Source organism: Asterias rubens, chromosome 9 (assembly GCF_902459465.1).
Source record: "Asterias rubens chromosome 9, eAstRub1.3, whole genome shotgun sequence".
NCBI classification, from domain to species: Eukaryota; Metazoa; Echinodermata; class Asteroidea; order Forcipulatida; family Asteriidae; genus Asterias; species Asterias rubens.
Window position 1 is genome coordinate 6,607,629 of NC_047070.1, and position 27,008 is coordinate 6,634,636.

Below are 27,008 nucleotides of genomic sequence, written 5' to 3' on the forward strand. Positions count from 1 at the left end.
ATACACACGACCACATAGTGTTATTTTCATCATAGGATGTACACAGTTGGTTGATTGACTGAATTACGGAGAGGGACTGCGATGGCAGAAGCTTGGAAGTAATATTATTATACAGATGACCTTACCATTGTTTGTATTTATTCCATTAATCTCTTCTTCTAGACCCCTTTGGTTAACTTCTTTGAACCCATTGTAATTGAAACAATTTAACATAGTGTTAACCCTGTAGTGTGATCGTCACGACTGATTCTGGTTGTGATGCCAATTTGAACTCTCAGAGAAAAGCGAACTCAATAAAATAGTGAGAACCCAATTAAATGGAGAGAAGACAATGATGTTGGAGGAAGACCCAAGAGATTTATTGCGGGGAAAACCCACGCAGCCAGGTAAGGACTGAATAACAAAATCCACATAGTGCCCCCCCCCCCGGCTGGGTTTCGAACCGTCGACCGTCGAGTCACAGGAGGTGGAAGGGCGTGGCAAGAATTATACGACAATCCTGAGCGAGTAGAGTATGCGTATGGCAGTGCAAGGACTTGCCTGTTTCATAGTGAGTTTTTTTCTGTTGGACTAGGTTTTAAAAGCCGTGTTGATTTTAATCTGTACTTTCACTATTAAGTTTTGGTCTAAATTCGCTGATCAATTTCTATGTGTTTATAACTTCTTCATTATAACTTCTTCATTTATGTTTCAGGGCCCAATTTCATAGAGCTGCTTAAGAACACAAGTAGCTTAGCATAACACAATGGTGGCTATAGAATAAAGTTATCAGTCAAAGTACCATGTCTCATGTACAATTTGTGACTGGATGGATGATCCTGCTCATTTCTGCTAAGCAAACAATTAGCTCCATGAAATTTGACCCAGCTGACAAAACAATCAAACGGTAAATAAAATGTAAGGCCTATACCATAAACAATTACATTAAAAATGGAACTCGAAGCTACAATAAAGAAAGTGCGTAAAGACTTTCCCTCCATGTTACCAAGCACTTTAACCGGTCTTTGACTCCCGCTCCTCGCAATCGAAGACCAGTTACAATGGCAGAAGAAATCCTCCATGAACCAACCAACCTCACCTGTATAGTGTAGACCATGAACAGGGAGATGAATCATTAAGACACTGCAGCACCAGGTATGGTTCGAGGTGCGGCAGTGCTATCTCCGCTGCCTACCATACCATACCATGCAGGGACATACAATAAAGCACTGGGACACAAACGTCTTTCATTTTCTACAAGACGGACAATTCCCAACTCTAAAAGACACTGGACACTGTTGGTAATTTGTTATTGTCAAAGACCAGTCTTCTCACTTGGTGTATCTCAACATACACATAAATAACAAACCTGTGGTAATTTGTTTTCAATTGGTTGTCGAAGTTGCAAGATAACTATGAAAGAAAAAACACGAAGTTGAGTGCTTACAGATGCTTGATTTCGAGACTTCAAAATCAAATCCGCGGAAAATTACTTCTTTCTCGAAAACTACGTCACTTCAGAGGGAGCCGTTTCTTACAATGTTTTATACTATCAACAGCTCCCCATTACTCGTTACCAAGTAAGGTTTTATGCTAATAATTTTTTGTAATTACCAATAGTGTCCACTGCCTTTAGAAGGTTGTACAAGGGGCTGGATCCGGGTAATTCTGACTCTTAAGAGTGTAACGTAGGGTGTCAGGTGCAATTGTGTCCGCCATGCAATACTGTCCGCTCCGGACACTTTTGCATATGCAATCGTGTCCGGGGCTATGCAAAAACCGTCCGATGGATGACTGTACCTGTATGTGCGCACGTATTTTATGATTGCAGCGAACACCCAGGGGGCCGAACATTTCCCCTGTCATTCATGACATGCACTTAGCTTGTAAACAAATGTTGAACGTGTTCCGTCGACCAAGGGCGTTTAATTTACTGCAAGGACGGATTTGCACGGGGCGGACACAACTGCATAATGCAAATGTGTCCGGGCGGACACAAATGCATTATGCAGCAGCGTCCGGGCGGACACGATAGCATAATGCAAAACCGTCCGGCGGACATTATTGCATATGCAATCATGTTCTCCGGATAGTATTGCATAGATGACATAATTGCATGCGACACAGCAAACACAAGTAAAGTATGTTAGTTTTACCAACTTACACCGATGTGTGCAAGCAATACATAATACTTTCCCGAGCTCTGTCAAGAAAAGAAAACATGATCACGGGCATTGATTCGGGTGGGATTTTACTTTGGGTTAAGGGAAGGTACACGTTTGGTTATTACTCAAAACAAATATTAACTTAAAAACTGACTTGGTAACGAGCATTGGAGAGCTGTTGGTAGTATACAATATTGTGAGAAACGGCCCCCTCTGAAGTAGCATAGATTTTTAGAAAGAGGTAATTTCTCACTGAAATAATAAAAGACTTCTAACCAGAAGTCTTTTATTCCTATCTGAACGCACACAAATTCGTCCAACAAGGGTGTTTTTTTCTCTCATAATTTTCTCGCAACTTCGATGACTAATTTAGCTCAAATTTTCACATCAGGCTTGTTATTTTATATATGCTTATGTTGGGATACACCAAGTGAGGAGACTGGTCTTTGACAATTACCAAACGTGTACCTCCCCTTTAAACCAAAGTTAAAATTAATATTTTTTATCCCCGATGCAAAATCCTACCAGTGAAAGTGGTGGCATTCTTATAACAGTCGGACAACAATTTTTCATGGTTGGAACGGGGACTCCACACCGTTCGAACCGTGCGTCAGTTTAATTATGGAGGTAGGAATAGAGTTCCTACATCCATAGTTCGATCTTGCTGGCAACTATTGCAAGCTGAATTGCTACCAATCGAATGGAAACCAACAATTATTAAAGTCCACTTTATGTGACAAAATATTGTTCTAATATCAAATAACTTGAATGTATTCTTTTGCTTTCATTTCTGGATATTAATGCAGCTTCATTTCAAAATCGATTTCTGATATCTTGTAAAGTGAGTTTGGATAGTTATTTTGTTCTCGTCATCAAAATCAATTAACGTTTTTAACCATAGCACATTTCTTCGGTTTTTTATGTCAACACTACCCGTGTATTATCTGATCTTTAAACATTTCACTGAGTGGTGGTGTCCTTTTGTCCGGATGTATTTACCACACTGTTTGTAGACGGGAACCAGTGTATACTCTTATCCCATTCGCTTCTCCTATTGCGATACCTTATTAGGTACTCAACACATCACTGATCCGTAGACCTACCCGCAATGCGGACCGTACCACTACATCCAAAAAGGGTACAAAGTCAGTCAATTCTAGAAGAATTATATTCTACTTTTATCAGAATTATGAGAAATGTTAAAATAATCATAACAACAACTACATGCAACAACTGTAATGTCTATGTTCATTGTATTACACGTGAGTAATAAACTACAAACAGGTAGAAAATGAGAAGCACATTCTTTTAGCGGCCGGATAACCTCCCCGTGGCATAATGGAATGATCCAAAGTCAACTTGCGGCAGACGACATTGAACCGACATACTCTCTTCCTCTTTTTTGGTCCCGAGTAAGTGAAGGTGTACTTGCCAGCTTGATTCTCTTACCGTCAAGACATACCACCACCAAACTCTCCAAAATGGTAAGTTTCACTTATGATTCTGAAAGAATAATATAATAACTCAGTGGGCCAATGGAGCACAACAACTTTCATACGTGAAATTGTACACTCAGTTTTCAATTTGTGACGAAGTTCTATTTGTTATCATGGCTAAAAAATGTGGAATTCATCTTGTTTTTAAAGTTTACCTGATGAACTTGCCTATTACTATAAATACACCATTATGCAATCGATGGTGTAATTTATTATAATGTTAAATACAAGGGGTTTGAACAATCGTGTTACTAAAAATTAAAGAACAAAACATATAATTTGTTTTAACCCATGCACCGATGAGCACTGTATACAATTCAGTCCCGCTTTCCACGGTTTTGTGTCAAGCAATGTTCTTTATCCCCACAGTGCAAAACTAACATTGATCACAACATGTTAATGGTTTTATACTATTGTGTACCACGCTGCGACTCTAATAAAGGGTCAGGAAGTTTGACCCGTGACTTCCCGAATGGAGCCAAATAACTGATATTTACATTGGAGTAGGAAAACAAAGTGACATACAGGAAACAATATGAAAATGTATAGTGTCAACATAGTCCACATGTTCAGGAAGTAGAGCTCGAAACCACACACTATTCATTGTGGCGATGTGTTTCTATTCACGTACTCAACAACAAGACCAATATCGAAAGTAGAATTACATTAACATTTTAAAGTGCAAAGTTGTGAAAAAATGGTGTAACGCGTCCGCACACCACTGAAATGCAAATACTCGCTTATAATACGATATTGTTTAGAATGAATGTTGTTATTCTCTCTTCCTTTTTTTTTTTTTTTTTTTTTTACATCTGTTTTATTTTCTTCTCTTAAAGAGCAATAATGACATTACTCCATGATAAAATGATGTGTATAGAATTTAACCCAACAATATCGACGATTAAGTCATAATGTTCATGTGGCAGTGGTATTTTGCTTTTGTGACTATAAAACGTAGTACTAATCACGGTTTAAAAATCCATAAAATAAACAAAACATTCGTGGTTTTGGAACTTTCGTGATAGGAAATAAATATTCAGAGTCATATCAAGCATGAACTGAACGGAGTATGGCATGATTAAAGCCATTGGACCCTTTCGGCACAGAAAAAAAAAGGTTAACATATTTACAAATAACTTACAGGGTTTACAGAAGGTTGTGGTGAAAGACTTCTCTTGAAATATTAGTCCATGAAATGCTTTACTTTTTGAGAAAACAGTAAAACATTATCAAATCTCGTTAGCGAGAATTACAGATTTATTTTAAACACATGTCATGACACGGCGAAACGTGCGGATACAAGGATGGGTTTTCCCATAATTTTCTCTTTGTTATTTTATATAGAAGTTTTGATACACGAAGTGTGGGCATTGGAAAATACTGTTTACCGAAAGGCTCCAATGGCTTTAAACAACTATACATTTTATAGTTTCGCATGATGTCCTTTGGTGATAGACCCAAAATTGTTTTTTTTTAGTCAACATAACATGTTTGATGAAGGAAGTTTCATTTGATGTCCCCTATTTTAAATATGTGGGGAAAATTCTCACCAAAATATTAAGCCGCATAATCCATGTTGGCCGGTGCCGTACCCACACAGGCAGCCTTGGTATGCAAGTAATTCACGGAATGCTTGGTCGAGAGTTCAGATGGAAAGTTTGAACATGCGCAGAAGGATAGATAGCTGAGGGACGTCTTCGGTCGATGGAGTAATTTTTCATAGACTTGTACCATGTCTCTGTTTCCTTATATAGGACGTCTTCGCTCTACGTGAAATAATTAAGACGATCAGGACAACTATATAACTTTGTTTCATTTCATCTGTTCAATGCATCAGAATGTATTATCATGCTATAAATTATATTTGGTACCCCCATACTAAACTTAACACGAATGTTTTTGGGGAAATAAATGAAACAAATATTATTAATATAGACCCGGTCCAACAAAACTGTTACCCGCAGTTTGTCTTGTTTTTCTTTCTTTCTTTATCGCTCTGTTGCTGAAACTGCCAGGTAATCCCAGAGGATTCGTTGTACCCTGATCTCATATTTTGTTTTTGATCAAAATGGAAGTTTCAGTATTTCCCAATAATTTCTTTGCAACATGAAACAATTTTACCTGTCATCCAAATCTAAAAGTTTTGTTGGACCTTTGGGTCGATTTGGCTGGCTGCCAAAGGCGGCCCTTGCGTGCCTGCAGCCGTCACACGTCTGGTTGTATAGCCAGTCCTTCACAATTCAGCTTCTGAGCTGTGTGTTAGTAAAAGGGATTAACCTCCCAAAGTGCTGTTGCTGTTTCTATTTTCTATATAATATTATATACGACAGTTATAAACCAATTTTGTTTGGAACCATGTAAAGGCTCATGGCGTTAGGGCGCAAACTGCTTCCAATAAAGTCAGAGAAAACTGGGGCAAACGCCATTTACGATAATTTTTCTTAGTGACACACTGCCATGATATGACTGGAACCAGTGCTGTATCCTGTTGGGGGGGGGGGGGTCGATCATTACGTAATATTTTTTTTTTTTTTTTTTACAACAATCATCTACAAACTATTGTCTAATGATTCCACATCAATTACACCATAGGCATTTTCCAAGAACATTAATTAAGGATATCATTGAACAAATTTTAAACACGGTGCATAGCCCAAAGTACTTCATATAGTGTTTATGTTCAATTGAACATTTTTATCCAAACAATTTCTTTGATTTTCTATTTTGACAGGCAAGCAAGAGAAAGGGAGGAGCGAAGACCAAGAAGCGCGCCCAGCGTGCGACTTCCAATGTCTTCGCTATGTTCGATCAGGCTCAGATCCAAGAGTTCAAGGAGGTACGTACAGTCAACTTATTAATAAAATAACAAAATGGATTTATCAATATATCAATCACTCAACAGTCGATTGATCGATTATCTAGTTAGTAACACATTATCTTATAAATTATAACATGGTGAAAGTTTATACATATGTTTTTAATGTCATTGTTTCGCAATAAGCGGCCTTTTGCGTGAAATTGAAAGCTCTTCAAAACAGTCTAGTCATTCAATAACACCTTTAGGTGTGAGCAAATCTTCAATGGGAGACTTTCGGGACGCTTGGTGGCAGCAGACTTACCAGGTAAAATCCATTGCTCTCGGTAATGTGCGCACGCTCAGAACTACGTAAACAATGGAAATTTACCTGGTAAGTCTGCTGCAACCTAGCGTTTCAAAGTCTCCCATTGCGTCATGCATTTCTAAAAGATAACCATTTCAATTTAGCAACTCACTCGAACAACATTAAGTTCGCGGCAGCATTCAGCAGAAATCTTCAGTTGAACCACACAACCGTGTATTCCAATTTCGCAAGCGGCTACAAGGAATATTTTATTGAATAGAAAACTATTATAAATGATTAACTGCCTCAAAGGGAAAATGCATGGAAGTGAAATAGATGCTTTTGCCGAAAAACGACGCGGGAAAACCTATATATAGCTGACTGTGCGTTCTACTAATGCGCTTTGAAACATTTTCAAAAAAGCCTTCTTGAATAGAAGACTATAACTATGTTCATTGCCTCAAAGTGAAATCGGAGTGAAATCGGAAGAGTCAAAATTCACAAAGCCGTATTGAAACATTAATTTTCAAATGAAGCCTTCTTGAAAAGAAGACTATAATTACTTGCAGTGCCTCACAGTGAAATCAAATGAAGCTTTCAAGATCAACTAAAGAGGCAAAATGCATGCAAGTGAAATAGATGCTTTTTGCCGAAAAATTACGCGGGACATAAATTATTTTAATGCACGTGTTGGCACATTTTCAAATGAAGCCTTCTTGAAAGAAGACAATAGTTTAACTTGCAGTGCCTCAAAGTGAAATTGAATGATGCTTTCAACTGAAACAGGTGAAATGCGTGGAATTTAAATAGATGCTTTTCTAATGCACGTGTTGACACATTTTCCCCCACAGGCCTTCACGCTCATTGATCAGAACAGAGATGGTTTCATCGACAAGGAGGATCTCCACGACATGTTGGCGTCCATGGGTAAGACTTTCACGCCACGATGACGTCATACGGTACTTCGTATTACTTTGGGTGCTGTGTTTGTGTTTTCTAGCCACCCAGAAGGCTCATTTTTTGCGTTAAAACAGGATCAGCGGATTTCTTTGTTCCGCTTGTTAAAAAAAGAGGGCATAATTGTTAATATTGACAGGACATGTACAATGGGGTGGGGGAAGCTCGGGACCATTTACACCTGGTCTAAATTTAATTACTTAACAATTATTGTCAGAATTGAGCAGGATACCAGTCACAGCATGATGGTAACCTTGACTGATAACCTTATTCTGGTAAGCATAATGTGTTGTATTGTGTTGTGTTGTGATTATCTTTACGTATTGTGCTTTTATATGAAGATGTATGAACTGAACAAAAACCTTCATGCCAAATAGAAATTAAAATGACGATTATCTCTGAAATGGTTCACTTTTTTTTAGGAAAGAACCCCGGTGACGCAGAGCTAGACGAGATGGTCGCCGATGCTCCTGGTCCCATTAACTTCACCATGTTCCTCACACTATTTGGTGAAAAACTCAATGGTAAGTTTTGTTCCTAACTATTGGGTTTTTATTTTAATTTTATTTTTTTACACTAGGTATAACTTGATAGGACCTATGTGGAGATCGCAAGAAGGCCTGTGCCACACCCTTGAGCAACATGATTATTATTATGCAAACGCACAATTTTGTTTTCAGACGACTGTGGTTAATAACTTGCAGTTCACATTAACGGGGAACAATGCCTTCAGATTGTGGGCACTTTTGGCTAAATAAAGCATTTGCCGTGATGAATTAGCCCATGGTTGATGGGGATGTTTTAAGAGTAACATTTGATAGTTTACACAAATTCCCCTCCAAATTGTATGTTTTTTTTCTTTTACTTCGCGACGAACTACCCCGTGTTGTGATATGAAATTAATTGTTACGTTTGGTTCTACGAACTGACTGGCGACTCAGAGTCAACGTGCTCATTACTTTTATAACAAGAACGCAAGTATAATTCTGAGAGCATTCTGAGAACTCGCTAAACACCATCTGATACCAGGGCCCAATTTCATAGAGCTGCTAAGCACAACAATTTGCTAAGCATGAAAATTACCATCAAAATTTCCACGTGATTTTCAGGATAAGCAAACAATAGCTAAATACCAGTAACAAGCAATATGCAACAAATGGAAATTTGGTTGGTTATCCTGTTTTTTTTTTTTTTTTAATAAATGTCATGCTTAGCAAATTTGTGTGCTTAGCAGCGCTATGAAATTGGGCCCAGAACTTGGGTTCAGTCCACGGGCAAATTTCCAATTCAATGTGCACCAAAATACTTTGACGAACTGTAACAAAAAGTATGATAATTCCTCTGATGTTTAGGTACGGATCCGGAAGAAACAATTCAAAACGCCTTCAAGCTTTTCGACGAAGAAGACAAGGGCAAAATACACGAAGACTAGTGAGTATTTAAGATTCGTACACCTCTCTGAAATTGTTGTTAAAGGAACACGTTGCCTTGGATTGGTCGTGTTGGTCTTTGAAAAGCGTTATTTGTAGCCGTTTGTTATAAAATGCATGGTTAGAAAGATGATTGAAAAGTAGAATACAATGACCCACACAAATTTGCCTGGAAATTGCGTGGTTTTTCTTTTACTTTGTGAACTAATAACACGGTCGGCCATTAGTTTTATGGGAATCAAAAAATGGACTTCCATAAATGGCCGACCGTATTAGTCGACGAGGTAAAAGGAAAACCACGCAATGTCGAGTGATACTTGCGTGGATCATTATATTCTACTTTAAAAATATCTTTCTAATCATGCATTTTATAACAAACGGTTACAAACGCTTTTCAAAGACCAACTTGACCGATCCAAGGCAACGTGTTTCTAGAACTCTAGTGATGGATAGGCCTACATTTTGTTCACACTGCTGACTGTGCTTAAAGAAAAGGTAGTTTCTTGTGAAGGAATGACATTCACCGGAACACAATGTTAAGGGGAAAATTGAGTCTGTGGTAATTTTGTGTTCCTTTTTCTCTCTCGCTCACAAAACAAAGCTTGAAGGAGCTCATGATGACGATGGGAGATCGGTTCACCAAAGACGAGGTCGAGCTCATGTACAAGGGCGCCCCCATTGACGACGAGGGATGGCTGGACTACTGCGCATTCGTGCGACTCATCAAGCACGGCTCAAAGGACGAAGAGTTGGTCAAAGGCGGGAACTAGGCTGAATCATTCTTTATTACTCTGTACAGTTTTGTGTGTCCGTCTATGGCCCTTTTCGTAACCAAAGCTTCGACTTATAGGCTTCAGTCCGGGAACCGTCGGTAGTTTTGGAAAGTATAATACACTTTCGGGAAACGAGGGCCTCAAAAAGGCAGACAGAGCTGAAGCCTATAAGCCGTGGTTTCGAAAACACCGTATAATCTACCGAAGACGCCATCTTGAATACCACAATTTGTCACCAATGTGCGCAGGATGTTAGACCAACATGTTGTTCTTTGTTGGCCACCGAACGAATCTTTTAAAACAGTACTTTTAGAATTTGTATCATCATGGTTTCTTTTCATTTTGAACTATTTTTTATGTAAAAAAAAAAGAAACAGCTGAAAAGATCGCAAGTAAAATACTGGCTGAAGGCAGTGGATGCGATGTAAGAACATGGACTGTTGAAAATGTGTGCCCAATATCAACAGAGAAAACAATGCGAACAAACTGCGTCATTCATACTCAAGTGTATTATTTTCTTTTAAGTAGATTTTAATGGACTCTCTGCCGCTTATTATTTACACAGTTGATTATTAGCCAAGTTTTTAAAAGCCAAGGTTACACTTTCCCTTCGTCTAACCTTAAGCTTGATTTTTTTTATTTATTGTGAAATAATTTAGAACTTTAATAGAAAAGTACTTTACTATCTATTAGAATAATAAGAGTGGTGTATGTTAATAACAATACCTGATTGGTAAGCCAAATATTGTCACGTGTTTACTTTATACGTAAGTTGAAAATAAGACGTGTGAGATTTTTAAGATGCATTTTTTGTCTTGCTTGCCACGTAGGCTATATGCATGGTCTTCGTGCAAGTGTGCCGCTTTATGTTCCTATCTGCAATGGGTACTAATAGGGTCGGCATACATTGTATGGACGTGCTATAGTGGCAAGCTAAACAGAGTATGTGTTTTTGAAGACTGCTATATTGGGCTGCAATTTATTGTGGATATCTTGATCGAATTAGCATCAACGCAAAAAATGGTATCTTAAGGGTACCAGACTACTTATCCCGCCCCTCTGCCGGTTTTGGTGTAGATTTGCGTGGAAGCAAAAAATACAAAATGGCTGAAAATCCGGTTTCGCAGAGAATGCAAGCAATGACAGAGGGGGCTATTTATGAGGAATATTCTTTACGGATACATGGGTAGACCTTATCTGCCAATCTTAACAGCTCTCGGTTCGGATAGACATGTGTTCTGGGTTCCAATTTTGTGAACAATTTCTGATGCAAATTTACCCAAACTGTGTCAAAATAGCAAGAAGTTGGGTCAAACTGGCGGAGAATATGAGTTAAGATCTCATTCTTTTCCGGGTCAGTCTGACCAAGACATGGGTCAGGCCCCATGTGAGCTGGAATTCGGGTCAGTCAACATTCTTATCCAGGAAGTTTTTTAGTGTCATGTTGAAATGACCGAGCATAAAGTGGACCGGGTTGAAATTGTATTCATTCAATGCAACGTCACCGTACTATTTCACGTTAAGACTCTGACACAAATTCTTACTTTGTGATCAATTTTATTCAGCACGAGAAATACAGTGTTAATAAATTGATGTTGTTTTTATTCATGAGAAACAGCTGTCTAAAAATCTGTGTTCATCTTTTAACACCCGAGTCGATAGTCCTAATTATTATATTGCGATTTCTACCAAAGACCTAATTCACATAAGTGAGTGACATTGTAATTGTTCAATATTGGCAAGAAACCATTTTTCGTGGACCGATTTTCGCCGAAATTTAATTGGTTGTATTTTCCTATGAACGAATATAGTGCCATTTCAAAACGTAAAACATGTAAAACCACACACAGAACGCACAAAAATGCACAAAATACGGGTAATGAGCAATACTTGTTGTTCGTTCATGGACGTGAGATAATGTCGGAATCCCGCCGAAAAAAATAACGTTAAGTTTTTGAATAATTTAACTAGGCTGCCACCATATATATATATAGGCTTGGCCAATAACATAATTTGTTCGTGTTAAAAATACCCCAAATTATTTTCTAAACTTTCGGCAAAAATTTGGAACTCCTTTTTTTTTTAAATTAACGCAAACATAATGAAGTAGATGAGTTCTCGCGGCATCCACACATTTCCAAGAAAAACTGATTGGCCATCAAGCTCAAAGGAGCATTTTTATCGATAAGTGGTCGATATTATTGCCTTGTATCCCAGAAGCAAAACATATTTTTTGAGCATGATTATACCAGAAAATATTGGCCGCTATAGTCGACAGTAAGATGGGTTAAAGCTCAGTGCATGCAATGGTAACCGGTGGTTAGGAGCAGTTTGTGTGAAGTGGACGTAAACTTTTAGTCGAGTGACACACTCACGAAAAGGTAAGTCTTCCCCTGCCCCGCCCCTTTCTGAACGCGGCCCATCCGTTGCACCAAACTAATAGTCAATGCACCAAACTGATTATCATAAAATTAATGGTTGGCCCTCTAAGTTTGTTGAATATAACGTTTTGATAATTATTTTGATAAATATAGGCTTTAAAGTTTGTCCTTGGCTTGGGAATTTGAGAAAGGCCGGTGTCCCAGAGATTCTACCCCCATGGATAATCACTATGGGCTGGCCTGGAGCTCGGAGAGGGATATTCAAAAGAGTGCGCCTTTATCAGAAGAAGTTTTAGCACAGTTCGCCATATTATGATGGGGGGGGGGGGCAGAATCTCCCGCCCTGCCGCACCGGGTCCATAAAAACTGGCAGTAAGTCGGTTTTGAAAAAGAAAAAGAAACATCCTATAGGGTCCCCACGAGCCCTTGAACCCAGCATGTCGCTCCAAAACCTGGCCAGACTGGATAATCAGTGGTACTGTATGAAGCGGGGGTTAGTGACGGGCTCAAGGGGTGCACCTTTTCGCGGGGAGTGAGGTGGGGGCATTCTGGAAATGGGTGGGGTACTGCGGTGCAGTTTTCTTGACAATATCTTAATCTAGTCCTCCTCTAAATATCAACAGTTTGCATAAACGGGTGTTTTACTTCAAGCAAGACTGAATCCCATAACGAATCCCAGTATTTTATTGTGTAGATAAAGTGTATAGGTGGAGTTCTTGAGTCTTATCACGGCCCAATTTCATATATAGCTGCTAAGCACGAACAAAATAATTGCTTAGCATGACATTTTTGCCTTGATAATAACAGGATTACCAATCAAATTTCCACGTGATTTTCAGGATAAGCAAACGAATACCAGTAACAAGCAATAAAGTGCAACAAATGGAAATTATGGTTGGAGCAAATTTTTGTGCATAATAACAGCTCTTTGAAATTGGGTCCAGATGAGCCATTACTAGATAATAATAATATTTCCCCTAAACATAAACCATTACCCCTTACTCACCCATCCCCACTATTGAGAAAGAATTACTATTAATAATATGATTTTCTACCAACCCACATCCCCATCCATCGCATCCGGTCCACTCCTCCTCATCCTTCGTAAACATTATCGATAAATCTTGTGACCTCACTTCGTCATGACGCGGGTCATCCGCTGATTGATCATCGGCCACTGGTGCTCTGAATAGTGTAGCACTGCTGCTTATATCCCATCACCGGTAACCCAAACAACACGCACACGCATTATTGATAGTCAATAATAAACTCGCCACATAAAAACGACAGACACACGCACAGTGGTTTCTACCTCCATGGTTCGAAGGACTACAAAGTCAACCAAATACACTGACTAGGCCTTGAACATTGGCCCTTTAAATACCGTCTGGATGGTCTGATCCTGTAATTCGAAGAAAAGGCCATTGAATGAACTACTATGTTTGACGACGTTGTCAGCAGACGTACACAGTTATATGATGATGATTTCCACAACCGGTGACGACTATTGTAATGTTATTGTAAGTACACAAAACACAGAACTCAACATGGCAAACACTCACTGTTTTCTGATCCGTACCAACTTCCAATAATTGTTTATACGGGAGGTATCAAGTAGTTCCTCCCTAATCCTAGGTTTGTGAGATGGTGAGCATACTGGTGATAATGGTTTCAGCACCGTACAGGAAGATGATAGTGGGACGATTTCCACACCTGTATATTTCAATTTGGCAATTTTGCCGGACCCGACCAATTTGCCGACCTCACAGTATTTTCTTTTTAATTCTTACTTTTTTATTTATAATAAAAAAAATTGTTAGGTATATCGTTCAAATAATTGGAAAAGTTTCCGTATGGCGCCACTACTTTTTCATTCGAAATAAAATAATATAGTAATTAGTATCTAATTTACCTGATTGATATATCCCTTTTTGTAAAAATTTGTGAAAAAGTGGTGGCGCCATACGGAAAGTTATCCAAATAATTAACCACAAGCACAAGGGAAACTGACTGGGTCCTGGGTGAATTTGTTCACCCAATCTCCTTTGTTTGTTTGTTTTTTTGTAGTTCTTTCAATGCAGTTCTTTCAACTTCCCAATTATTTTTTATTTTTATTTTATCGACCCCTACAACTACAAACCTATCAAAATATAAATTTATAAAGTGTAGCTTAGATGGGATAAAAAAAAATTGCCTTCCTTATAATTATACCAATTTACATAGTTGCGATAAGCGTAAAACTAATTCCAGTCCAGAATTATTTTTGGCTACAGACACAAGCTCTGCAGTCCCTTAAATTATGGCCAGGAACTTGTGTTGTCATGGTTGTGCCTACATTTAAGCACACCCAAACCCAATTGTGTAAGAACCAACCAGTATTTCATGCTAAAAAACTTAAATGCACTTTGTTTTCCTTCACTTCTTTTAGAGGCTTCACAACGCACAATTTTAGAACAAATTTGGCAGCAGCGATATCACACGAATGGATCTAAACTCTGACCTACCTCAGCTTGGGAGTGGCCGCCCTGAACGTTACGAAGTCCTCGACCAAACACCAGCCTCCCCGCCGCACTACACCTTGCTGAAGGCATTCGACGCAAGTCACATTTTTAACAAACATCCCCGGAAGTATGACAGACTTATCGCCCAGGAGGAAGGATACTCGCAAGATGATTCGGCTTTACCTGACAACGAGGCAGAGATGTCGCGGTATCGGTCATCGTTCGGAGGAGGAGGGGTAAAGCCCAAGCGTTCCAACTCCTTGTCATCCCTAGATACTATTGCCGTAGAAAGTGCCATGGAAAGACTTGGTAGCCCCAGACGAACAACTGCCACTGACTTTGAATTTGATGACACTACTACTAATAACAAAATGGTAGCATCTAGTAGCAATAGAGCTGACAACATGTATAGACGGTGTTCATTAGATCACATGGCAGATTACTACTCAAGGCGAACCTCTGACGCAGCAGTGTCGGCCATCTGGGATCCTACCAGCCAAGATTCTCAACCATCAAGCAGTAAAGCAACAGTGAAGTCTGCTGTTAAGTCGTACAAACATGATCAAAAGCAAGGTGTGTTATTTATTTGCTATTCATAAATACCAGCGACAGTTAATCCTTTGTGATTGGTCAAGAGTGGCCATGCTTTTAAACAAGCGTTATACTATGTAAAACGCGTTAAGGAGTGTTTAAACATGGCCTGAGGAAATTGTGTCAAAAGTGTGTGCTATCGGATCGAGTGTGCAGAGCGTGCAAATTTCAAAGCCCAATAATTTAAGTTTTCTGGTCGCTTGTCTGGCTCAGACAAGTTTGAAACTTGCGTGCTATAGTTTGAAACATGCAAGGAGCTTTTTGAGCACTCGACATGGCTTAGAAACTTACTTCAGAGCCAAGGTTTTGTGATGTTTTCTGAAGAGGCACAGATTTCTACTATCATAGCCCATGCAGTTGAATGCGTGTGAATGTTGTACTAGAAAAAGAAAAAAAATCTTTTATAAAAAAGATTTAGTACAAAATGTTTTTTTTTGGCAGCTGAAGTATTTGGCGAGAGGCATCTTGCGGACATCATGATGAAGGCAGCTTTCCAGGATCCAAAAAAATCCCCTCTAAAAGAGGAGACTGAGACCAAAGACAAAAGGGCCAAGTCCAAACAACCCGAGAGCCAGAAGAAGCACAATCAAGAGAAAAGATCGTCACTGCCTGAAATAAATAAAGAGTGAGTAGTAACATGATGCTGACAGCTAAACATTTTCTTTTAGAAAGGTCACTTACATCCGGGAGGCAGGCAGCTGTGTGAGGACAGTAATATCTGTATTGGTTTTTGAGGCATTGAATGGGGGGGGGGGGTAAATTTTGTTTGTGGTAACACCATGTTTATAATAACTACTTTGCTCCGTGGACTAGATTGTTACAGTCTGTTAACAATGACTAGAGCAAGCTCGTCGACACGTTAAGACCCGTTAAGAACTCACTCTGTGGCAGTGAGGTTAATAACAAGAAGTCTCCACTAAGCAAAAGTAGTAGTCCCGACCAAATTTCTACCTCCTGCCCAGGGAGTAGCTAATAAGCAGGACCCATACCTTTGCAATTAATCAATCAAACAGCATTCTGTTATGAGGACTGCACCTGTAAACTGATAATGCTTTTATTTGTGATTATTTGGCATTTATATTCCAATGGCTTGGTTGTTGAGTATGGTGTGTTAATTTGACTGCTGGATTTTGTAGGTGTGAAAAAGGATCCTTGTAAACCACCCAAGGGAGTTATTGCAAAAAAAAAGTGCATCATGTCATAGTATCACTGACAAATTATATATATATATCGAAGTCTTATATAGCGCACGTATCTACCAAACAAGGTACTCAAGGCGCTGAGTATATACAAACTTTCAGAAAGATAGGTTATTGCAGTGATGAATTCTGAGACCCAACTATTTAGCACCTTATAAGGGTTTACAAGGTGCTACGGCGCATTAAGCAGCCACAACCAGGAACACCAGGGCGAACCCCTACTCTTTTCGATAAGTGCACTGGGTTCTTTTACATGCGTTACACAACACATGGGACCAACGGCTTTACGTCCCATCCGAAGGACGAAGCAATGGTTAAGTGTCTTGCTCAAGGACACAGTGTCACGGCTGGGGATTCGAACCCACACTCTGCTGATCAGAAACACCAGAGTTTGAATTCGGTGCTCTTAACCGCTCGGCCACGACACTTCTTAGGTGTTTCAAGTTCTTCTTTTCGGCCCAGTCTAGACTTAAGGCTCGGTCCCACTGCATCGATAACAAGAAGGATAACGATAACGACGCCAAGAGTACGCATTCTATTGGTTGAATGAGCGTGTGCGTATTCTGCGTGGAGCAATTCAACCAATAGAACACGTCCTGTTTGCGCCGTGATCGTTATTGTTCTCGTTATCGCTGCAGTGGCACCGGGCCTTTACATTTTTTTACAGGCCTTTAATTTGGTTCTAAAAAAGGGCACAGCAATGGTCCTCTGGTAAGAGGTACTTTTATGAGGAACATTTAAATATGTATTGAAACTTTGCAAAGGGCACTACAGCAAAGGCACATGGCACAACTGCAACTGCTGTAGGCGCTGTGGGTTATTTCGAGGCCTGTACTTAACATAGCTGTACAGATCAATGAACCAATCACACACCAGGTTAACAAGCACATGCCTCCTTGAGCTTTGTGTCCAACTTGAATTTTGTCAGCAACAATTTGGTAAAACATAAGAATTTAATGAGCTGATTTGCATTAAGTGGAGAAGAGTTCCCCTTTTTAAGTTCGTAATTATTTTGTTTCAGTGAAATTCCACAACCAGTCGGGAAAACTTCCTCTGGTGAGACGAATTTGACAGCGTCAAAAGTGACCACAGTGCAGCCTAAACCACGACGTCTGTTCGGTATCGGTCCGCTGTACAACCCCCTTCCTGAGACAGTCATCGAAGGTGTTCCGACAACCTCCCTGCTTGATAGGGTCAAGATGGAAGGACTAGGCGGTGGGAAGGAGGAAAAAGCCAGGGCAGCCCCTTCTCTCAAGAAGAATGCACCCACAAAGCCAGAAGTCAACACTTGGGCGCCTTTCTCAATGTAAACTAAAACAGACCCTAAACATGTCAAATAGCTGGCTTCGTATATGCTTCGTTTTTAAAAGGGCAGAAGGGCATCAAGGCATTTTCTACTTGGTAAAGGGCAGGGTGACCCTATGAGGAAATTGTAAATTTCTACTGGAGCATTCCGAGGGCACAAACTCATGGCTCTAGCAGTGTCTTGGGGCATTGTCACATGAGGCAACCAACTGCAGCAGTGAGTGCATGCTACAGGACCACTTTGGCAGCAAATGAACTGTTTTTCAAATATTATCTTACGATCCATTATAAGAACAATATGTGAACATTGAAATGTGGGTCTTTTCTTCTTGGTGATTGCCTGGAACTGGTTGCCTGTAAATTGCCTTTTGTGACATGGGCCTAAAGCTAAAGCAACCATTTTGAAGCTATTAACTGTTCAGAGAACGATTTCATCCAGGAATTTTGCATAGCAAAATATTGAGACTGGACTTGTTTTGTGCACTGTGAATGCTCATATTGAGCAGCAAATTTTTTGAGTAGCTTTTTTGAGTAGCAACTGCTTTCATAAAATGAACTTGTTTTGCCTTCATAAATTATGTGAACACTTGCGACCTTTATCTGTTTTATGCAATAATTATGTCTCTGCTGTTAAGATCAGTTTTGCATGGTGCATGATGATTTAACACATTTATATGAAAGAAAATGTCAAAACATTTCGACCTTAAAAGTAGGGTCATAGATCGGTTAAGTTCTCCAAAAATTAATGACCATAAAAACTTACTTGGTGAGAAGCACAACTGCTGTTGAAGGTATAAACTATTTTGGGAAAGGATTTCCTTTGAAGTTTGCCTATAGATAATCACAACATTGACAAAAACCAATCTATGACCCTACCTTTAAAAATAATGTTGTGCACCAAGCAGCCAAAATGATTAACTTTTTAAGTTGTTAGTTTCTTGAAGCTTTTGTTCAGTTGCATGTATAGTATGCTAAAGATTTGAAACAGCGAACTGTAATTATAATTGGCTACAAAAGAATTTACCTTGACTTTCACAGGCTCAGTATTTGTAAACCTTTTCTTGATGGTAGGGCACTTTATGCTAACAATCTGACACTCACACTCGCTTTGCGCTACTTCCTGCTTCAAGGGTAGCATTTGTTTTGTTTGTGTATTTTAACCTCATGCCCTCATTTTAATATTCAAAAGCGTTCTTAAAGGGTTGGGGTACTTTTTTTAAACACAAAACCAGTGTACACAGATTTATATGAAACTAACACAGTTTGAAGTTAATGGTAGAAGGCTTCCCTTAAAATATTACTTGCTGAGGTGCTGTAGTTTTTGGGAAAAATTAGTAAAACAATGTCACGGAAATACGTTTTATATGCTAAAATAATTGTTGTGACTTGTTTTACTCATTTCTCAAAAATAACAGAACCTCAGCAAGTTATATTTTAAGGGAAGCTTTCTACCATCATTATCTGCCACAGTGTTTTGTGTCCTTCAAAAAGTACCCAGAATCTTTAAAGAGAAGGTATACATTTTAAGATCACTCTTAACATTAATGGCAAGACAAATTTTGGTTAGAAGCCTACAGCAGCTTTTGGTAGTATAAAGCATTTTGAGAAACATTCACATCAAAGTAATGTTTTTATGCCCCAAAAATTTGTGAGAAGTATGGGGGGGGGGGGGTTTCATTACCGAAAGGCTGAGAGGTGTGTACATGTATACAATATTTTATAGTTTTGCATGGTGTATGAAGTAAGGGGTGGGTAGGTGTACGTGTAACGGCCGTTGTGAATTAAATTGTTTGTGGATGAATCGTTGGTGCTGAGTAGAAACGGAATTGAGATAATAGTAGATTCTTGGTGTCTCAAGCTAGGCCTGGCTGAAACGTGTCCGAGCCCACCATACCTTTATGTATTTTGACTTTCAAAATGTCGGACCATTAAGACACTGTTCACATGTGACGTCGGTGTAAGGGGCCAATACCAGTATGTGGATTTATTTAAAACTGCACAGAGCACCTTGCACTCAGACTTTCTGGTCTGAGAGCTGTTAAGTGAAAACAGTGACTACATTTGCATTGGGCTATTAAAGACACTGGACACTATTGATAATTGTCAAAGACCAGTCTTCTCAATTGGTGTATCTCAACATATGCATAAAATAACAAACCTGTGAAAAGTTGAGCTCAATTGGTCGAAGTTGCGAGATAATACATGTAATGAAAGAAAAAACACCCTTGTCACACCAAGTTGTGTGCTTTCAAATGTATGATTTTGAGACCTCAAAATTAAATTCTGAGGTATCAAAATCAAATTCGTTGAAAATTACTTCTTTCTCGAAAACTACATTACTTCAGAGGGAGGCATTACTCACAATGTTTTATCAGCAGCTCCCTATTACTCGTTAACCAAGTAAGGTTTTATGCTAATAAATATTTTGAGTAATTACCAATAGTGTCCACTGCCTTAATACCTAGTTTCTATTTGTTAAAGCGCATTGAGACTGTTATTGTGAAATGCGCTATAATATATCTAGGTTATTGTTATGTTATTATTGTTTGTAATTGAGAAATTGATTTTATGATAAATTCAATTAAAATAGCTAAACTTATTGCAAGGACTTATGTGAGACAGCGGCCTTGACTATATCTTTTATTCTTAATCAGTAACTTCCAACCAAAGATTGCATCATAGATGCAAGGTTTCAGCTCGGGCTGAATTGTGAAATACGCAATGGCGTCCAGAAACTGAAATGGCGTCCAGAGCATGTGCTGAAAATGTGAAGTATGGGCTGAAATGTGAAGTATGCACTGGACGCCAGCCATTTCAGTAAGCAAATCTTTCAATCCAGACACTGAGCATTGCTGTAATGATGTTAACAAGTTTTGCTAACTGAAATGGCGCCCATGGTACTGTACTTCACGTTCTATCAATAGATAGAGTTCCAGTCACCATCCTGCAGTGCTATGCGATCTTTGTTTCAAACTCCTTTTAGAAGCCCAGCCCGCGGAGGACAAAGAAGATGGAAGACATTAATTGAGTTAAGTTTTGGCTTCAAAATGGTTTCAAACATTTTTGTTCTTGCAGATTTTTTTTCAATGTTTACCTTCATGATAATAGTTTACTGCAAATATTATAGGACAGCCATTGCTTACCGTTAATGTTATCTATATTTGGAAATTTACCAAATAAAACAACTGTCAAATTTTTTAAAAAGTATGACATGAGTTTGCTTTTTCCTTATTTTGATCAAAAAGTGTACTTTAAATTTCTGTATTGTCCCCTTATAACAACAATAAAAAATACTGGAGTCTAATATATGAACAAAGAGAGACTTGTTATGATTTATAAGCCGATCCCTTTTCCCCCCTCTTTTTTTTCTCTTGAACTTTGGTGTGGTTTTATTTGGGTTGTCGGTGCATGACGACCATGCTGCCGACAGAATGGGTTTTGCTTTGTGGTCTTCTGTCAAGGCGATTGAAGCTAGTTTTGTAAGCTATCGCGTACTTTCACCAATAGAGGGCGTCTATTCCCACGCAATCGAATATTCTGAAACGCCCTCTAGCGTTCAGTATTTCTTACACTTTCTGCCACACGTGAACTAATGCGAAGACTACAAGCCTTTGCGTTGCATGATGGGATTTTGCGCTGTGTATATGCGTGATCGTCGGAAGTCTGCCAGCGTTCAGCGGCACTTCGAGTAATTTTTATTACGTTTTACCCAAACCTTGACTCCTTGAGTGAATGTTTTTACGTTTTATTCGAGCCTGAAAATAGTAAAAAAAAATAGTCATAGTTCTGTAGTACCGCTGCCGACATTTTTGACTGGTCAGCCGGACCAGTTGGCAAGGTGTTTCAGCTGGTCCGCCGCGATTTCTACTGGCATTTGGCCAACGGACCTGCGTTGAACGCTGGCAAATGCAGCATTATTATTTGATTTGTTGTCTTGTATGTCCCATATTAAGCAGAACAATACCATCTAGTGGGAGGGGGAGGGGGACACGGCGGAAATGTGCTAACTAATAAACATCAGGGTGTCCAAATGGAACCAATAAGACCTGGGCAACATTTCATAAAGCCTGTTAGCACAAAAATATGCTTAGCACAGACCAATCTTGCTCAGCAGAAATTGGGTATCAGCCAAAATTCAATCAAGTCAGGATTGTTGCAACTGACGCCCCACTCAATTTTTGCTCATCAAAGAAACTTGCTAAGCAGTATTTTCTGCTTAACAGCTTTATGAAATTGCGACCACTTTTAACATTGATTTAGAAGTATCATGGCTGAGCAGTATAGTGCACCGAACTCAAGCTCTGGTGTTCATTGTCAGAGAGTGGGTTAGAGCCTCGGATGTGACAGTTCACTCTGCAATTAACATTAATCTTTTCATCGCCAATTTACGTGTCATCAGTCAAAAATGGCCTCAAGAGCATGAAGACACACATACACACACACACAGCCTTTAGTCAATTCAGAAGATGGTCAATGAGCTCTCCTGCAGCAAAAGAAGTAGGATGTGGTTGGTCGAGTCCACAAAACAACAGTACAGATCACATCTTTGGAGTGAACACAGAACTGGGAGAATAACTGCTTCCAATATGAGTCCTGTCACGAAGCATGTTGATGCACTTATCTGAAAGATAAAGCAGACAAAAACTAAGGGAATAAATGAGTGGTTACAAGTTCTTAAAAAGGCGTTTAAAACAGGCAGGGTCGTGGTCGTTCAGCCCTTGTTTCCTCTTTTACGTATCTTATTTGATGACCTGACATGTGTTGCATTTTAATGACTGAGACAGTTTTCGGATGCATTGTGTGGTGTGTGCGTAGTTAGTCTTGGTGCAAGACGTTTCTTGTTTTGCTTTCACACCCAGCGCGGCCAACTCACAAACATCACCCGTATCGGTGAAACATCTAGCACCAAGACCAGCACATATTATGCATCTAAACATATCCAAAACAACCGGTTATAAACAGCTCCAGCTGGTCTTTATCACTCGTTAACTTTAAACACACTGACCCCACGTGAAGCGCTCTCCACCACAACAGGAATGCAGATAGCGAAACTGATTGAGGCATTTATGAATGATCTTTTGCCTTGTAAATCATAACCAAACACTCTGCCCTGAAAGTCAGTCATGACTAATATGACTATGAGCTAATTAATGAGCAGTATCATTATCAGAATATTGATATTATATTCTGAATATAATATCAATATCTGTCATCTTTAAAAAATGTTGAGGAATATATAATTGAATAGGCCTATGTATGTTTCCCTTTAGTTTCTACCACAAATCACTCATAAATCTAGCCTATACAATACTCAAATTGTAGCCTACAGCTTGTTGGGTTTGAGATGCTTGATGATTTAATCATGACCCGGTCATGATTAAATCATAAACAAGCTTTATTGATATTTTATTAAACTATTTTGTGTTCAATCAAAGTCAAAAGAACATGCATGGACCTACCTACGTATGTACATACATGGTACAGTCCCTCGTTCTTCCGTTGAGTCGCAAAGCACACACTGGCCTATGGCATTATTGTCGTAGTTTTTTATATTAATATTACACATCTGACTTGGCTAAATAAAGCATATATATGGAGGTACACCCATTCGTGGGTGAAACTGACAAGGTCAATGGCGAGAAGTTGCAACACGGATCAGTGACCCTCCCGCAACCATCAGTCACCCACGAAGGATCGGAAATAACAACCAAAACTTCCCACCAGTGACTCCGATTTGTGCTGATAAATACTTCGACAAAAGCATGGACGACCTCCATGACAAAAGTAAGACATTTTTTTCTGTTACAAAACAGAGAAACATTGCCATGGTCATGATGATCGAGGACTGTCATGACTGTTTTACAAAAAATAAAAAGAATTCTTATTCCTGGTCCAGATAGAGTCTAGATATGGATAAAGCCCATCAATGGTTACATTGTCTTGATTCGATTGTATCTGTAATACTGATCAGCAATGACGTGGACGTAAATAGAATAGCTTTCAATCATGGTAGTTGAACCCTTGCAAGCGCGTCACATGCAGCAACTGATGCCACGCTCACCATGTTGGTGGTCAATAGGTTTACGTGTAAATGCCGCGTCGCCTAAAATGCGCACTTCACTGAATAACACACGTTTACATTGACCACCAAAATGGTGCATCCAAGATTATTCTGATGATGACGTTAGGTGAATTGGGTTAAAACTCATGTACACTACATAACAAGAGTGGACCTGATAACAAAAGTCCACATAATGTAGGGGATTGAAACACTGTGTGAACTTGCACACATTCACACAGTGTTATTTGAAAGTGTTGAAGAATATGATGCCCCAACCCACCCACCCCAGTTATGCCAGTGTTTACGCCACATCTTCTCTGACAAGTCTCAATCGTGAGGGGCCCAAAATGTCTTACCAGTAGAGACTTGATTTCTGCATGAGTGGAATGATGTCTTGATTCTGCATGTCTGCAGTGAAGCATTCCAGACAGAATAGCGACTGGAGAATGGCGTTCATGTAACACCACACGTATTACCAAGATTTGAGAATCTGGCGGAAAAAGTGCACAAATTACACAAATCGTCACCAACATTACAAACGGACACACACAAATACAAGTAAAAAGTAGCAATCCGGGAAAACAGCAATGAACATTTTTAAAATCAAGCTCTGTAAAAAAAGTTATGGGTATTTTCAACTAGCTTTCTAACAATGGTTTCTTGATGCTTTGAACTTTATACATGCGTCGAAGATTGCAAAAAGGCATTTTCCGTTTTCACAAACTGACACCAGATAATACAACAAATAAGCAAAAAATAAAAAGCACATTGCACATTGAGACATTTGAGATAAAAACTAATTAATGTTATTATTGTTATAGATGGTAATGTTACATTGGTGCTAAAGAATATTAATGCAGTACCCGTATTGGCAGTTCGAATCCTATGTTAACATCTATTATATCGTTGTGGTACCCGCTGCCAAAACATAGGATTCAAACTGCCTCTAGCTACTGGCAGTCACGGTAGTCTTATTGGTAAGACACTGCTCTAGAATTGCAAGGGTTGTGGGTTCGAATCCCACCCGAGTAACATGCTGGTGATATTTTTCCACAGCAATCGGGAAAGTACTGAGTATACAGTGCTAACACACATCGGTGAAAGGGTAAAAAAGTAATAATAATACTTTTTTTTTTAAGTGTGTGAATGACCTACCCTTGAAGACTGATCTGAGACGTCTTGACTGCTGTGGGGATGCTCTTCTGCCTCCAGCCGGGTAGCTTGTGATCGGGTACAACCTTTGAGTTAGAGACGCTCAGGAATCCAGGGGTACGCTTTACCGTGACGTTAGAGTTGGTATGCCTGAGGGGACAAACAACATTAAGAATATGGGACTTGAGGCATTGCACGGTGGGGTATCAATAACCTAGGTATCAATGTTAGCGATAACAACATGCGTATCTACTTGCTAGGTAGATTTCCTACCTTCTGCCTAGGTAGTATTTAAGAAGCAGGACAGTTCTTTTCAGAACTGAGAAGTCTCCCCAATAGACCCTTTCCATGAAATATGTAAATTGCACATAGCGCGTGCGCACTAACGTTTTGGTTGGCAAAAATGAGGGAGCATCGCGCTGTTTTTTTAAACGGCTAATGGGTGCGTGACGCAGACGCGATTGCGCGTCTGCAACCAACAGGGTCTGTACGCATGCATGAATGTAATTAGCATATTTCATGGGTAGGGTCCATTCAGAGAATCTAATCTGAGGTAGTAGAGAAGTCTCCCGAATTAAAAAAAAGTTGTTGTGCTCTAAAGAAATCAACATCAGGTTGTGAGGACAAATAGAACTAATGCCATATAAAAAATAACACGTTTTTTTAAGGCCCCACTTTAAAAAACCCAATGAACTCACCTTGATTGTAGCAATGCATCCGTGGCAGAGTAACCAGCAATCTGGCGCCCTCTACTGTAGAAAGCTGATGCATTGGAAACCGGCATTGGGGCAGCTCGCAAGTCAGGGTTTAAAAAAAGAATTCACTAGTATTCTCATACTTTGTATTGTTACTAAAAATGACACTTCATCTAAGCCCTAAGCGGATATAGGCACGGGAAAATTCTGCATTTTAGATGCTCTGTGGTGCAATCTTTGGTAAATTTTGAGGGGGGACATTTGATATAGTGTCCCCCACCCTTCTAAAAAGTTGTGTCATCCTTATAGCCCCCAGGATTAATGCCCATGGCGAGACACAGGGTTGGTCTTACACAGTGCAATACTTGGGCTTCATGATTAAGGTGGTCAAAAAGATGGGGGGACATTTGATATTGTGCCCCCCTCCCCTTGTCACCCCCCCACCCCCACCTATTTGATGCCCACCACCATTAGTACGATTTGAAACTTTGTATGGTGGAATTGTAACTATAAGAACATTTTGCGATAACACTATGTGAATCTCTTTATGAGTAGTGTTGGTTCGGAAAAGAACTATTGGTTAAAGACTCATGTTTCTATTAATATAGGCTGATCATCTACAGGAGAAAAATCATAAGAAAGACTGTACTTACTGTTTGTCTAGACGCTACTGCTCGTCGAAAGTACTTCAGTAGGGTTCTCTACGCAACCTAAAATAAACGACAAATATCGGACAAATTTACATCAGCTGTGTAGTTGCACGTTTTGTGTGCATTTGATCACTAGGCATAGTTAATTTTTTACAGTATTACATTTGAGAACCACCAGTTCCTTAAAAGCTCAGATATGCCTAGTTCATTTTGATGGGTCATAATAAATAATTTGCAGAAAATAATTAACTATTTGTCTTTTTAACGACAAATAAAGCATCAAAGTCTTTTGGGAAAAGAAATTACACACAAATTTCACAAGTACCTACATGTGAGGTGAAACTAAACATGGATTGGAAATCACTAACGAGGCAATTATTTTTTTAGAAACCTCTTTCATCAGTGAAAAGGGTACAAAAGAATTTAGACATTGCATGGTGAGGTATCAATATATATTTGGTTTGCGGTAACACCATGTGTGTTTCTACTTGCCAGGTAGAGTTTGTTCTTAGAGAACTGTCTTTCTTTATTCTACTACCACAAAGAGTAGATTATCAGATTTTTGAGAGACT

At 39.2% G+C, this 27,008-nt stretch overlaps 3 protein-coding genes across 3 annotated transcripts; 2 read left to right on the forward strand and 1 right to left on the reverse strand.

The window, feature by feature from the left end:
- The first annotated feature begins 3,472 nt into the window (after positions 1 to 3,472).
- On the forward strand, positions 3,473 to 11,516 carry LOC117294617 (myosin regulatory light chain 12B-like). The gene is made up of 6 exons (XM_033777112.1): positions 3,473 to 3,628; positions 6,372 to 6,476; positions 7,593 to 7,668; positions 8,121 to 8,222; positions 9,051 to 9,129; positions 9,730 to 11,516. Exons 1-6 carry the CDS (start codon positions 3,488 to 3,490, stop codon positions 9,896 to 9,898), a joined length of 672 nt encoding a protein of 223 aa, XP_033633003.1. The 5' UTR covers positions 3,473 to 3,487; the 3' UTR covers positions 9,899 to 11,516.
- Positions 11,517 to 13,559: 2,043 nt separating this feature from the next.
- On the forward strand, positions 13,560 to 19,201 carry LOC117294965. Its single transcript, XM_033777523.1, has 4 exons — positions 13,560 to 13,802; positions 14,711 to 15,356; positions 15,816 to 15,999; positions 17,595 to 19,201. The coding sequence occupies exons 2-4, from the start codon at positions 14,765 to 14,767 to the stop codon at positions 17,881 to 17,883; spliced, it is 1,065 nt and encodes a 354-aa protein (XP_033633414.1). The 5' UTR covers positions 13,560 to 13,802; positions 14,711 to 14,764; the 3' UTR covers positions 17,884 to 19,201.
- A 5,036-nt stretch (positions 19,202 to 24,237) lies between these two features.
- On the reverse strand, positions 24,238 to 25,877 carry LOC117294335 (ubiquitin carboxyl-terminal hydrolase 37-like). Its single transcript, XM_033776701.1, has 3 exons — positions 25,790 to 25,877; positions 25,095 to 25,241; positions 24,238 to 24,429 (listed from the first exon to the last, which is right to left on the reverse strand). Exons 1-3 carry the CDS (start codon positions 25,873 to 25,875, stop codon positions 24,393 to 24,395), a joined length of 270 nt encoding a protein of 89 aa, XP_033632592.1. The 5' UTR covers positions 25,876 to 25,877; the 3' UTR covers positions 24,238 to 24,392.
- Between the last annotated feature and the right edge of the window lie 1,131 nt (positions 25,878 to 27,008).

Coding starts and splice junctions, on each gene's coding strand:
- LOC117294335 (XM_033776701.1), bottom strand. CDS start 25,875: ATGCCGGTTTCCAATGCATCAGCTTTCTACAGTAGAGGGCGCCAGATT. Junction 25,242..25,789: donor GATGCATTGCTACAATCAAG/GTGAGTTCATTG, acceptor TTGTCCCCTCAG/GCATACCAACTCTAACGTCA. Junction 24,430..25,094: donor TCTCAGATCAGTCTTCAAGG/GTAGGTCATTCA, acceptor TTTTTCCGCCAG/ATTCTCAAATCTTGGTAATA.
- LOC117294617 (XM_033777112.1), top strand. CDS start 3,488: ATGATCCAAAGTCAACTTGCGGCAGACGACATTGAACCGACATACTCT. Junction 7,669..8,120: donor CGACATGTTGGCGTCCATGG/GTAAGACTTTCA, acceptor ACTTTTTTTTAG/GAAAGAACCCCGGTGACGCA. Junction 9,130..9,729: donor GGCAAAATACACGAAGACTA/GTGAGTATTTAA, acceptor CACAAAACAAAG/CTTGAAGGAGCTCATGATGA.
- LOC117294965 (XM_033777523.1), top strand. CDS start 14,765: ATGGATCTAAACTCTGACCTACCTCAGCTTGGGAGTGGCCGCCCTGAA. Junction 15,357..15,815: donor CAAACATGATCAAAAGCAAG/GTGTGTTATTTA, acceptor TTTTTTTGGCAG/CTGAAGTATTTGGCGAGAGG. Junction 16,000..17,594: donor CTGCCTGAAATAAATAAAGA/GTGAGTAGTAAC, acceptor ATTTTGTTTCAG/TGAAATTCCACAACCAGTCG.